Source organism: Anabrus simplex, chromosome 2 (assembly GCF_040414725.1).
Source record: "Anabrus simplex isolate iqAnaSimp1 chromosome 2, ASM4041472v1, whole genome shotgun sequence".
In the NCBI taxonomy this organism is placed as follows: Eukaryota; Metazoa; Arthropoda; class Insecta; order Orthoptera; family Tettigoniidae; genus Anabrus; species Anabrus simplex.
Window position 1 is genome coordinate 139,193,866 of NC_090266.1, and position 13,404 is coordinate 139,207,269.

Below are 13,404 nucleotides of genomic sequence, written 5' to 3' on the forward strand. Positions count from 1 at the left end.
AATTTTGCTGAACATTAACTGCAAGTAAAGATTTACTTATATTTTTTTTAATTTCTCATAATTAAACTGACGGTTTCGATGAAAAAATTGACGTGACCTTATAACAATCTTAGAAAATGAAGTCTGGAGGAATTCTAGACCTTATTTACATCAGTAATAATTATGGGTTTCAGACACTGGAGTGGTGGGAGAAGGGAAAGTGTGGTGGGTGTTTGGGGCTATTCCATTATACTATTCGTGGTATTTGGGACTCTTTTAACTGGTGTTACATATTTCTGATGATGACTATCAATATCGCTTTGCTAGCTGAATTTAATTAAAGAGGTCTGTAATAGTACATTAAGCTGGAGGTAATGTGATATATTGACTAGTTTTGAATATTTGCTGGTTTTATAAATGTGTACATTTGCTTCAATGATATTTTAATTTGATAATATGAGCGTTATTTCTTGGAAACAGGAAACAGAAATTCATTATCAAGCACCGATTACGATATGTCGAATCTAGGCCTGTATATTGAGCTACGTTTATAGGTACATCATTTTAAGAATGCATAATTTCGTGGCATACATGTATACAATTTACAGCAATGTTTCCAGAAACTGGTTTTCACTCGTATTGTGTTACCGATCGCTAATTGCATGTATTCAGCACCTAAGTTAATATTTGCCGGCCGTTATTATACACTCATTTTTATTGCTATCCCGGAGATTTACTGACCTCGGAATGACGTGTCAGTGATCCCAATGTCCTTATTCTTTGAGTGAACATGTCTCTATATTTTTAATTATTCCAATGCGCCATTAATTGCGACTTAAAATTGACTATATTATCATTGCTTCCCCATAAGGAGAGCTCGAGGTTGGGTACGCCAACATGGCGAACCGCGCGTTCAACTTGGCGTACTTTCTCCTGCAGCGGAGACCTGCCATCAGCGATCCATGTATAGAGATCAGTGGTTTACCCCTATCACAGCGGCCGCGAATGTGTTTATACGATGACCTGAAATAATCCTGGATCTGCACACCAGCCCAAAAGAGAACACGGACCCCTCCATTTATCCGAGGCTCTTTTTGTCCATTGAAATGAAATGGCGTATGGCTTTTAGTGCCGGGATATCCCAGGACCGGTTCGGCTCGCCAGGTGCAGGTCTTTCTATTTGATACCCGTAGGTGACCTGCGCGTCGTGATGAGGGTAAAATGATGATGAAGACAACACATACACCCAGCCCCCGTGCCATTGGAATTAACCAATTAAGGTTAAAATCCCCAACCCGGCTGGGAATTGAACCCAGGACCCTCTGAACCGAAGGCCAGTACGCTGACCGTTCAGCCAACGAGTCTTCGTTCACCGGTATCCAGATTCAGTAGTTGTTTACATGGACAGCTCGAGGGCAGAAACGAAAGTAGGCTGTGCGTTCGTTGTGTATAATAACAGGTTTCTTTTTCCTCTACCAGAAACTTGTAGTGTGTACACAGCAATTCTCTATGCTATCTTTGAAGCTCTGCGGTATGCGCTGTCCAATGAATGCTGGTACTTTCTGCTGTGTACCAACTCCTTGAGCTTGTTACAATCTATTGATGTATGTTTCCCTCGGCACCCTCTGGTGCAGCGGATCCAGGACCTGCTGGCCGGGTGTTGGAATGCTAGCACCAGAATCATGTTTTCCTGGCTCCCATGCCACATATGTGTAGCGGGAAACAAGTTAGCTGATAAGGCTGCCAAGGAGCGGTCACATTGCTCACGTTGCTTTACAAGGGTCCAGCCAGTGATATTCATTCTCTGCCGAGACATTTGGTTATGTCTCATTGGCTTATTATTTTTTCTGTAAATACTTGCTTTGGGATTATCATCATCATCATCATCATCATCATCATCATCATCAATGTCCCACTTCAGTCACGCGGGTGTGGTTTTTGGGACTCTATCCTCTTCCATTCTCAACATGTGTCCAATCCATTTCAGCTTACTGGCCTCTATCTTGTCTTGCAGTTTAGGGAATTCATTTCTCTCTTTGATTCCTGTTTCCGATGTTATCCCTTTGTATCTTCCCAATTATTCCTGTAAGGAATTTCATCTTGGCTGCTTGGATTCTGCTTTCATGATGTTTTGTTGTTGTCCTTGTGCCCACCGCGTATGTCAAAATTGGTATGTAATACCTTGAGTACAGAATTTTTTTGCATTTTCTGGGACGTCCCAGTTCCAAGCTATACCTCTCGCACATTGGTAAAACCCATTGGCTTCTTGGATTTTCTTTCCATTTTCTTCACTTATTTTCCCATCTTGTGCAAGTATAGGCCTACTCCCCAAATTTTTGAAGCTTTTTACAACTTCTAATGGTTTTCCAATTACGTCAATATTCTCTCTTCCTTCTCTCTTACCTCTCTTCATCACTGCTGTCTTACTCTTCTCCACATTTATTTTCATTCCATGTTCCTCTTTCTCAGATTCCATACAGTACCTTCCTTTTACTACATTGAACCAGTTTGTTTGTCTTACCTTAGTCTTCACACTACTTACACACTTTTCACATATGGCTTTGATCATTTATAATTCTGCTCTGCCTACCTTCTTTTTTATCAAAGCATCCCAGATCAGTTGCCGTGGTACACTCTCATATGCCTTCTCAGTATCTATAAATATCATCCCTAAATCCTTCCTGAACTATCTTTTTTTTTTCATCATGCTCCCTATTGCAAAAATTACATCAAAAGTTGATCGTCTCTTGTAAATCCATATTGCTCTTCCTCCATTTCCTTTTCTGTTTTCATCCTTAGTCTTCTTTCTAATATTCTCTCAATGATCTTTGCTACATGTGAAATGAGGATGATTCCCCTATAATTGCCCTACAATTGCTTCTTTCTTATCACCCTTCTTGAATACTGCGATTATCAGACCCTTCCTCAAACCTTCTGGTATTTCTGTTTTCTTCCATATTACTTGAAATAATTTATATATCCAATGTAATGTTACTGGTCCTGCTGCCTTTGTCATCTTTGTAGGCACCTCATCCTCACCTGATGACGCTTTGCCACCAATTTAGCAAAATACTCTTCCCATCGCTGGAGAATATCCTCTTTTTGTGTCAAAACTTGTACTTTTAATAACTTCTTTGTTTGCTAGCTCAGCAGTTTAACCCTCGGGGCAGGTTCGAAACTTTTATCATGTAACTTTCCTTTAAAAAGTAAAAGACACTTGGTATAAAATTCTGTGTCTTTAACTACAAATTGGGATAGAGAGTGCCTAACCCTCTCGAGCTCCCATTCATTTTGTTTTGAGGTGACTATGTTTTTATAACAGTTTCCCTTCTACTCGTAATGTCATAACATTTTTCAATCGTGTCACCTCCGTAGTATGGGATTAGCCATTGCATAAGCGGCCTAGAGCCAAATAGGTTTTTAAAATGGTGTATTAGGAGTGCAAGTTACGCCTCCACTCAAGTTGGTATTTTGGGACCATGTAATTGTCCTGTTTCTTTATGGAATAGGCCTCAGTAGGCTGGGTATCAGCACCCTTGTTCTTGTGTGCCCGTAGGGCAGCTTGAAAGTGGAGTTTGGAGTGACCTTTGAATTGGCTTGAACTTTGAGAGCGGGTTGCTCTTTCTTAAATGGTATTTTCTGTGTGCCTCAAGTAGGCTTAACTGGATAATTGGGAGCAAATGCTCCTTGGTATGATTGGGGTTTTCTGCCCCTTTGTTGAACCTGGTGTATAAGTAAAGTTGGGCTAATTGCTCAAGAATTGTGAATCTGGGGCTCGAAGCCCAAAATCCATTAATAAACTGTAATTGTACTTTCTTAAGTTGTTGATATACAAATGAGTTCCTGTTATACTTGTTATTTCTTGACCTTGAAAAGAAAATATAACCTTTGTTAAATTTTAAATTAACTTTAATTTTGTAAGTTGAGACCTGTTCATACCAGCACCTTCTTTCACCTCTGCACATCCACAAAACCCCGTAACAATAATAATAATAATCCACAAACCTACCACGCTGGCGTAGGAGGGAAGAAGTGATACCAAACACAACCCTCTGTGGGTGGGGGATGCAGACGAAGAATACACCCACGGTGTCCCCTGCCCTTCATAAGAGGCGACTAATAGGGGCAACCCAGGGATGATCGAATTAGAACCATGAGACTACTTGTGATTATTACCATCACGCAGGTAACACCATGGGTCACTTTTACTTGCACATAGTACCACTATGTTAGGTACACAATAGGTTTGTGATTAGTAGAGACAGTGAATGCTTTCAGCTTTTACAGTACCTGTGATTAGTACCACTATACGAGCGACACCATGGGTGAGTGACACCATGATTCTGTCTTGCCTATGATTAGTACCCACTATGTGAGGAACATCACGGGATAGTACAAGTCCCAGTGGTTAGTACACTTAAGTGATGAACACCATAGATTTGCGTTGCCTGTAAATGGCACCGCAATGTGAGAAACACCATAGGTCTGTGTTACATGTGTGCATTAAATTACCTGTGAGTTGTACCATAATGTGTGGAATACCATGAGTCTACGCTACTTTTGATTAGTACCGCGACATGACAAATACCATGGTCCTACTTTCCTAGCGATAAGTACCATTATGAGGGGCCGATGACCTGGATTTTGCCCCCTTTAGACTACAAGCATCATCGATTCAGTATTGTGCTTTAGAAGCAGTCCCTTGGTCAGTAATACTATTGTTTAACGTTAGTTTTTTTAAATGTAGGGCATTGCGGGACTGATCCCCTGATTGTTTTAAATTCATATCCATCCATTCATTCTTCGTCCTCACATTTTGAATTTTGGTCAGTAGAGGATTTTGGACTTTGAAATTGTCATTACATTTCGTCTCATTTCATACCATTAGGGGCCAGTGACCTAGATGTTAGGCCCCTTTAAACAACAAGCATCATCAATTATGATAATAATAATAATAATGACAATGACGATAATAATAACAATAATAATAATAATAGCCCCTGGAGAGGCGTTGTAAACTTTCCCTCTGTTCCTCACTGAGCTGCTGCTGCTGCCCCTTCAAAGTGCTGAGCAGGCTGGCTCCAAAGGCATTTCGCTTTGAGTTGATGATACCTGTCCTATCCTCTTCTGGTATGACAAGTATGTCAGTGTGGGGAAGTAGTGGATTGATCTTTCAGTATTAATGTTTTATAAACACCAGGAAAATACTCTCTGGTTTCTAATGTAAGTCATGGCTTCTTACAAAGCACTGGGGACCCTATCAATACAGGTTCATTATTCTGGCTATTAAGTTTGTTTTTATGTAGTACCATAATGAAATGATTTTCTCTTTTCAGCTTCTTAGGTACAATCCTCAAGAAAGACTTGGATCTGGTATCACTGGCACGGAAGAACTGAAAGCACATCCATTTTTCAATAATGTTGACTGGGAGGATGTAATAAAAAATAGCAGCCAGTGATGAAACATAATTTTTGTTCCAAATGTGTGCCTTAAGGTAAGCTATATCAGTTGTTTTGAAGATATGAATATGATTATACTCAAGGTACTTAACCCATAGTGTAAGTTTTATTAAGTCATCTGATGAATTATTATGGTGGCAGCGAGGTGAAGTTCTCAATGAAAACAGAGTGATCCAGTCTTTAAATTATGTGCGAGCAATACATTCATGTCTTTGTGGAACACTAGTGAATTGTTATAGCAGTAGTATTATATATATATATATATATATATATATATATACTAGCAAGATACCCGTGCTTCACTACGGTATTATACTGAAATTTATAATTGAATGCTTATTGTTTTAGATATATAATCCGCCAAAATTCACGATCTGACTGTTTTTCTGAGAGAATCCACCAAAATTCGCGATCTGACTCGTTTTCTAATAGATTACGGCAAGTTTCCTCCCATTCTTCAATTTTTCTTTCCTACAATTGATTTCGTACTTGCCGGGCTAGTCCAGGTACTCTACCCGGTAAGTTGGGTCCCTAAATCTCTTTTCCTATAAGCATTTCTAATATGGATGAAATCCTACAGGAGCTCCGGCGTGCTGTCGTCTTGGGTGCCATGGCGGTGCTGAAACTGCGGCCGGACTGCATTCTTAGTCATTACCTGTCCAGGACCCGTTTCCAGCGCGGTCCACACATTTGACGACGGTCAAGAATATTATTATTATTATTATTATTATATTATTATTATTATTATTATTATTATTATTATTATTATTATTATTATTATTATTATTATTATTATTATTATATGTTCTGGACCCCACAGCAAGATGCAAGACCGCTACTTGGCGGTAAATTATATCTGCTTCCATTGTCATTGTTGATAATGTGACCAGCACCATTGTCGCGCGTAGGCAAGTGTGCAAGATTTCTGGCGATACGAATGACATACTGTACTTCCGTGCATTATTGACCTTATTATAGAGGTGAACAATTTGACGGTCAATCTCGTTCCTATCGTTTATTTCAAATAATGTATGTTTACATTTTTATTTAAATGCCAAAGAATCTACTGTAATCTAAGAACGTTCTCCGAAGGAAAAGATGGCTGTTTAAAACGAACCCAGGAAAGATTAAAAATGATAGGTTTATGATCAGAATAAGTACATCGAAAATCTGCAGCCTGTTTCCAGTCATTCGATAGGGTCAGGAATGGAAATGAATAAAGCCCCATCTAGCGGCGACAATAGGAATTGTGCCGGGTGCCGAAGCACTCCTCTGGGGCAATGATCGATGAATGACAAATGAAATGAAATATTGGACAGTGTTGCTGGAATGAATGATGACAGGGAAAACCGGAGTATCCGGAGAAAAATCTGTCCCGCCTCCGTTTTGTCCAGCGCGAATGTCACATGGAGTGACCGGGATTTGAACCACGGAACCCAGATCTGAGAGGCCAGCGCGCTGTCGCCTGAGCAACGGAGGCTTCTTATAAGTACATTATGAACAGTAAAATCAATTGGTCTCACTTCCTTTTACACCCCACCGCCGTTAAGTTTATTAACCCCCCCCCCAAAAAAAATTAAAAGAAGGCATGTTTCTTTATGTTTAAAGGAGATTCCTAACACCAATGTTCACGTCTATTACCTTCAGTTTTGAGATGTAAGTATCCCCATAAAAATAATTCACTTTTTTCACTTCCCTTCACACTCCCTCCCCCCCCCCCCAAAAGAATTTTCCGGCAAAAATTCTTGTTTCTTTAATAGTAAAGGATCTTCTAAATACCAATTATCACGACTCTAACTTCTTCAGTTTTTATTTATGTGTCCTCATGAAAGGAATTAAACTCCTTTTCACTCCCGTCCCCAAGATGGTTCCCCCCCCCTCCAAAACGCGCTTTTCTTTGTTTTTAAAGGAGATCAAAATACAAATTTTCACGTCTGTAACAACTTTAGTTTTTATTAGATGTATGTATTCTCATACAATTAAGTCAATTAATGTTTAAATTTTTCACCCCCCCCCCCCCCCTTCATTGGATTTTCCGAGAATACGTATTTCTTTACTTCTAAAGCAGATTCCAAATATCAAATTTCACGTCTGTAATATCTTCATTTTTGAGATATCAGTAGCCTGATTAAAAGAATTCAACACCGTTTTCAGTCACTTTTACCCCCCCCCCTTCCGCCCAAGTGGTATTCCCGAAAACTAAAAATACACGTTTCTTGATTTTTAATAGAGATAAAAAATACCATTTTTCACTTCTGTAACATGTTAAGTTTTTTGAGATATACTGTAGAAATTCTCATTTTAAAATATCACCCCTTTTTAGTTCCCCTTAAGTGGAGTTTCCAAAAACAAATCACCTGTGTTTCTTTACATTTACAGGAGATTCCAAATACCCCCTCTTTACGTCTGTAACATTTTACGTTTCTCAGATATTCTGTAGATATAGTCTTTCAAAAAATTCACCCCAATTTGTCACTCCTGTTTAACCGCCATTAATCGGATTTTCCGAAAGAAAAAAAAATACGTGTTTCTTTATTCTTAAGGGAGATCCCATATAAAAATTTTATGTTCTGTAATGTCTTCAGTTTCTGAGATATATGTATCCTCATTAAAGGCATTCAACCCATTATTCACCCTTTGACACCCCTCCTGTTGGGATTTACAGAAAAAAAAAAAGTCTTCGTTTATTTTTAAGTGAGATTCTAAATACCAATTTTTACATCTGTAAACTTGTAAAGTTAAAAATTAACCCCCTTCTAACCCCCCATTATTTGGATTTTCCAAAAACGAAAAAAAAAAAACTTGTTTCTTTATTTTTAAAGTAGATCACAAATACCAATTTTCAGGTCTGTAATATCTTCTGGTTCTGAAATATAAGTAGCCTCATTAAAGGCATTCAACCTCTTTTTCACCCTTTTCCACCCTTCCTATTGGGATTTTTCGAAAACAAAAAATATGTGTTTCTTTATTTTTAAAGGAGATTCTAAATACAAATTTTTACATCTATAAACTTCAAAAGTTTTGAAATATAGATACACTCATTTTAAAAATTCGCCCCCTTTTCACTCCCCATTAAATGGATCTTCCAAAAACAAAAAAAAATATGTGTTTCTTTATTTTTAAAGGAGATCCCAAAACCCAATTTTCAGCTCTGTAATATCTCCAGGTTCTGAAATATAAATAGCCACATTAAAGGCATTCAACCCCTTTTTCACACTTTCCCACCCTTCCTATTGGGATTTTCCGAAAACAAAAAAATGCGGGTTTCTTGATTTTTAAAGGAGATTCTAAATACCAATTTTTACATCTATAAACTTTAAGTGTTTTGAGATATAGGTACACTCATTTTAAAAATTCACCCCCTTTTTCACCCCCCCCCCATTAATTGGATTTTCCAAAAACAAAAAATTACGTGTTTCTTTATTGTTAAAGGAGATCCCAAACAACAATTTTCAGGTATGTAATATCTTCAGTTTCTGAGATATAAGTATCCTCATTAAAGGCATTCAACCCCTTTTTCACCCCTTTTCACCCCTCCTATTGGGATTTTCCGAAAACAGAAAAATTCGTGTTTCTTTATTTTTAATGAAGATTCTAAATACCAAGTTTTTCATGTGTAAACTTTCAACGTTTTGAAATATAGATGTACTCATTTTAAAAATTCACCCCCCTTTTCACCCTCCCATTAATTGGATTTTCCAAAAACAAAAAAATATGTGTTTCTTTATTTTTAAAAGAGATAAAATGTACCAATTTTCAGGCCTGTAATATCTTCAGTTTCTGAGATATAACTACCGGTATCCTGATTAAAGGCATTTAACCCCTTTTCACCGTTTTTCACCCTTTTTCACCCCTCCTATTGGGATTTTCTGAAAACAAAAAAATACGTGTTTCCTTATTTTTAAAGAAGATTCTAAATGCCAATTTTTATTACTCTAAACCTTTTACGTTTTTGAGATACAGATATTCTCATTTTGAAAATTAACCCCCCTTTTCACCCCCTTAGCGACGGAATATCCAAAAATCCTCTCTTAGCGAGCACCTACATCTTAATATGAATGTAACCCCAAAATTTCATTTCTTTATGTCCAGTAGTTTTGGCTCGGCGATGATGAATCAGTCAGTCAGTCAGTCAGTCAGTCAGTCAGTCAGTCAGTCAGGACAAGCTATTTTATATATATAGATATACTAGCAAGGTACCCGTGCTTCGCTACGGTATTATACTGAAATTTATAATTGAATGCTTATTGTTTTAGATATATAATCCGCCGAAATTCGCGATCTGACACGTTTTCAGCGAGAATCCACCAAAATTCCCGATCTGACTCGTTTTCTATTAGATTACGGCACGTTTCTTCCTATTTTTCAATCTTCCTTTGCAGCAATCGATTTCGTACTTCCCGGGCTAGGCTCAGGTATTCTTCCCGGTCATTTGGGTCCGTAAATCTTTGCCATACCGTATTTTCCTATAATCATTTTTAATCTGGATAAAATAATTTAGGAGATCCGGCGTGGTGTCATATTGGGTGCCTTGGCGGCACTGAACCCGCGGCCGGACTGCATTCTTAGTCATTACCTGTCCAGGAGCCGTTTCCAGCGCGGTCCGCATATTTGACGACGGTCCGGAACTTTATTATTATTATTATTATTATTATTATTATTATTATTATTAATGTTATTCTTATTCTTATTCTTCTTCTTATTATTATTATTACTATTATGTGTTGCTGGGATGAATGATGACAGGGAAAACCGGAGTATCCGGAGAAAAACCTGTCCCGCCTCCGTTTTGTCCAGCACGAATGTCACATGGAGTGACCGGGATTTGAACCACGGAACCCAGCTGTGAGAGGCCGGCGCGCTGCCGCCTGAGCAACGGAGGATCCTTATAAGTACATTAAGAACACTAAAATGAATTGGTCTCACCACCTTTTACACCCCACCGCCGTTAGTTTTTACTGCCAACCCCCCCCCCAAAAAAAATTAAAAGAAGGCGTGTTTCTTTATGTTTAAGGGAGATTCCAAACACCAATGTTCACGTTTATTACCTTCAGTTTTGAGATATAAGTATCCCCATAAATATAATTTACTTATGTCACTTCATTTCAAACTACTCCCCCCCCCCCAAGTGAATTTTCCCGCAAAAAATACTTGTTCCTTTAATAGTGAAGGATCTTCTAAATACCAATTATCACGACTCTAACTTCTTCACTTTTAGATTTATGTGTCCTCATAAAAGGAATTCAACTCCTTTACACTCCCGCCCCCCAAGATTTCCCCCCCCCCCCCCCCAAACGCGTTTTTCTTTGTTTTTAAAGGAGATCCAAATACGAATTTTCACGTCTGTAACAACTTTAGTTTTTATTAGATGTATATATTCTCATACAATTAAAGTCAATTAATTTTTCAATTCTTTCACACCCCTCCCCCCGCTTCATTGGATTTTCCGAGAATACGTGTTTCTTTACTTTTACAGCAGATTGCAAATATCAAATTTCACGTCTGTAACATCTTCATTTTTAAGATATCAGTAGCCTAATTAAAAGAATTCAACACCATTTTCAGTCACTTTCACCCCCCCCTCCTCCACCCAAGTGGTATTTCCGAAAATTAAAAATATACGTTTCTTTATGTTTAATAGAGATAAAAATGCCATTTTTCACTTCTGTAACATGTTAAGTTTTTTTAGATATACTGTAAAAATTCTCATTTTAAAATTTCACCCCTTTTGGGTTCCCCTTAAGTGGAGTTTCCAAAAACAAATCACCTATGTTTCTTTACATTTACAGGAGATTCCAAATACCCACTTTTTACGTCTGTAACATTTTACGTTTCCAAGATAATCTTTCAAAAATTTCACCCCAATTTGTCACTTTGTTTAACCGCCATTAATAGGATTTTCCAAAAACTAAAAAAATACCTGTTTCTTTATTTTTAAAGGAGATCCCATACACAAATTTTCAGTTCTGTAATATCTTCAGTTTCTGAGATATATGTATCCTCATTAAAGGCATTCAACCCATTTTTTACCCTTTTACACCCCTCCTATTGGGATTTACAGGAAACAAAAAAATACGTGTTCCTTTATATTTAGAGGAGATTCTAACTACCAATTTTTACATCTGTAAATTTTAAAGTTTTAAGATGTAGACACATTCATTTTAAAAAATTCACCCCCCTTTTCACCCCTCAATATTTGGATTTTCCAAAAACGAAAAAATACGTGTTTCTTTACATTTAAAGTAGATCCCAAATACCAATTTTCAGGTCTGTAATATCTTCAGGTTCTGAAATATAAGTAGCCTCATTAAAGGCATTCAACCCATTATTCACCCTTTTACACCCTTCCTATTGGGATTTTCCAAAAACAAAATAATACGTGTTTCTTTATTTTTAAAGGAGATTCTAAATACCAATTTTTACATCTATAAACTGTAACAGTTTTGAGATAAAAATACACTCATTTTAAAAAATCACCCCCTTTTCACCCCCCATTAATTGGATTTACAATTTAGTTTACGTCGCACCAACACAGATAGGTCTTATGGCGATGATGGGATAGGAAAGGCCTAGCAGTGGGAAGGAAGTGGCCATGGCCTTAATTAAGGTACAGCCCCAGCATTTACCTGGTGTGAAAATGGGAAACCACAGAATACCATCTTCAGGGCTGCCGACAGTGAGGTTCGAACCACCATCTCCCGGATGCAAGCTCACAGCTGCACACCCCTAAATGCATGGTTAGCTCGCTCAGTAGTATTGTTGTTGATTGTGTGTACTGAATTGCTATTAGAAATCAAAGTTTTTGTTTTTCTCTTTTGTTTTACTTCTGTGTTGGTTAATGGAACTGTAAGCTGTTAAAGAATGAAAACACTTCAAAAGAAATCACATGAAGAGCAGAAAGAGGATATACAATATTATAAATTCTGTAAAGAAGGCAATAAAAAATATTGACTGCTAGGACTGTAGGTTGAAGTGAGAAGAGTGTATTGATAGGTGGTGTGAAAAAATGGATAAGAACAGAAAATATATCCCAACTACAGGTAAAATCGAACATGTCCAAAGAAGAACTTGATGACTTTGTTTAAAGAGTTTTATGCGTGTCTTTCTTGGAGTATTATGAAGTATGGAAGGAAATTCCTACTGGTGCCATCATGTGTTGATGGAGCAAAAACTCGAAAGAATTGTGATCAATGTTGGTTTGGAAGGCAGTGATCAGAGTAATGAGCAAAGTAATAATGTGGGCATGGAAACTTTCAAGGTAGTTTGACAGAAACGGTTGTTGAGGATTTTGATGCTGGATATTCTACTTCAGATAGATTACTGTAGCATGTGCTTACATGAATTTGTATATTCAAATAAATTATAATAATGCTATCAGTAGTATAATAGCATGCAGTCCGAATTCTTTATTTCAAGTATATGATAACAGTCACTGTTAGTTTTTTGAAGTGGGTATAGATACCAGTTCCCCTGCTTCTCTAGCTGCTTGTGCACCTACACTACACATGCCCACAGACTTCGCGTGCGTGTTCACTAGTGGTTACGGCTAATAGAACAAGTAATAGTAATGCACAAAATTGAGAGTGTGATTCCAAAACTTGCTCAGTCCATTTTCAAACATTTTCAAGAAGAGCAATAATAAAATACAGGCAAGCCTGCACTCTTTGTCCATTTCTAAAAGATGCACAAATTTTGTCTACCTGAAACAAATAATAGCTGTTGGACCTGAAATTCTTCACATGCTTCTGATTGAAATACAATGGCTCATGTAATAAATACACTACCGGTCAAAAGTTTTCGATCACCTATGCACAAAACTAGATACTTTATTTCAATGTACAAACACATCGTAAAAACTAAATAGACCAATGAAATATATATTTTCTCTCTCTACTAGTGTTTACAGTGCACTATGTCTTCTGGTATGGGCTAGAGCAATTTTGTTACTTTCATTGATCTGTCTCA

General features: G+C 37.5%; 1 protein-coding gene across 1 annotated transcript in view; it reads left to right on the plus strand.

The window, feature by feature from the left end:
• Positions 1–13,404, plus strand: part of LOC136863940 (ribosomal protein S6 kinase delta-1) — a 336,430-nt gene that overhangs the window by 303,480 nt on the left and 19,546 nt on the right. Inside the window, exon 14 of the mRNA XM_067140388.2 lies at positions 5,316–5,474. Coding sequence (XP_066996489.2) covers positions 5,316–5,438 — 123 coding nt within the window. The 3' untranslated portion in view covers positions 5,439–5,474. The remainder of the gene's footprint in view (positions 1–5,315; positions 5,475–13,404) is intronic.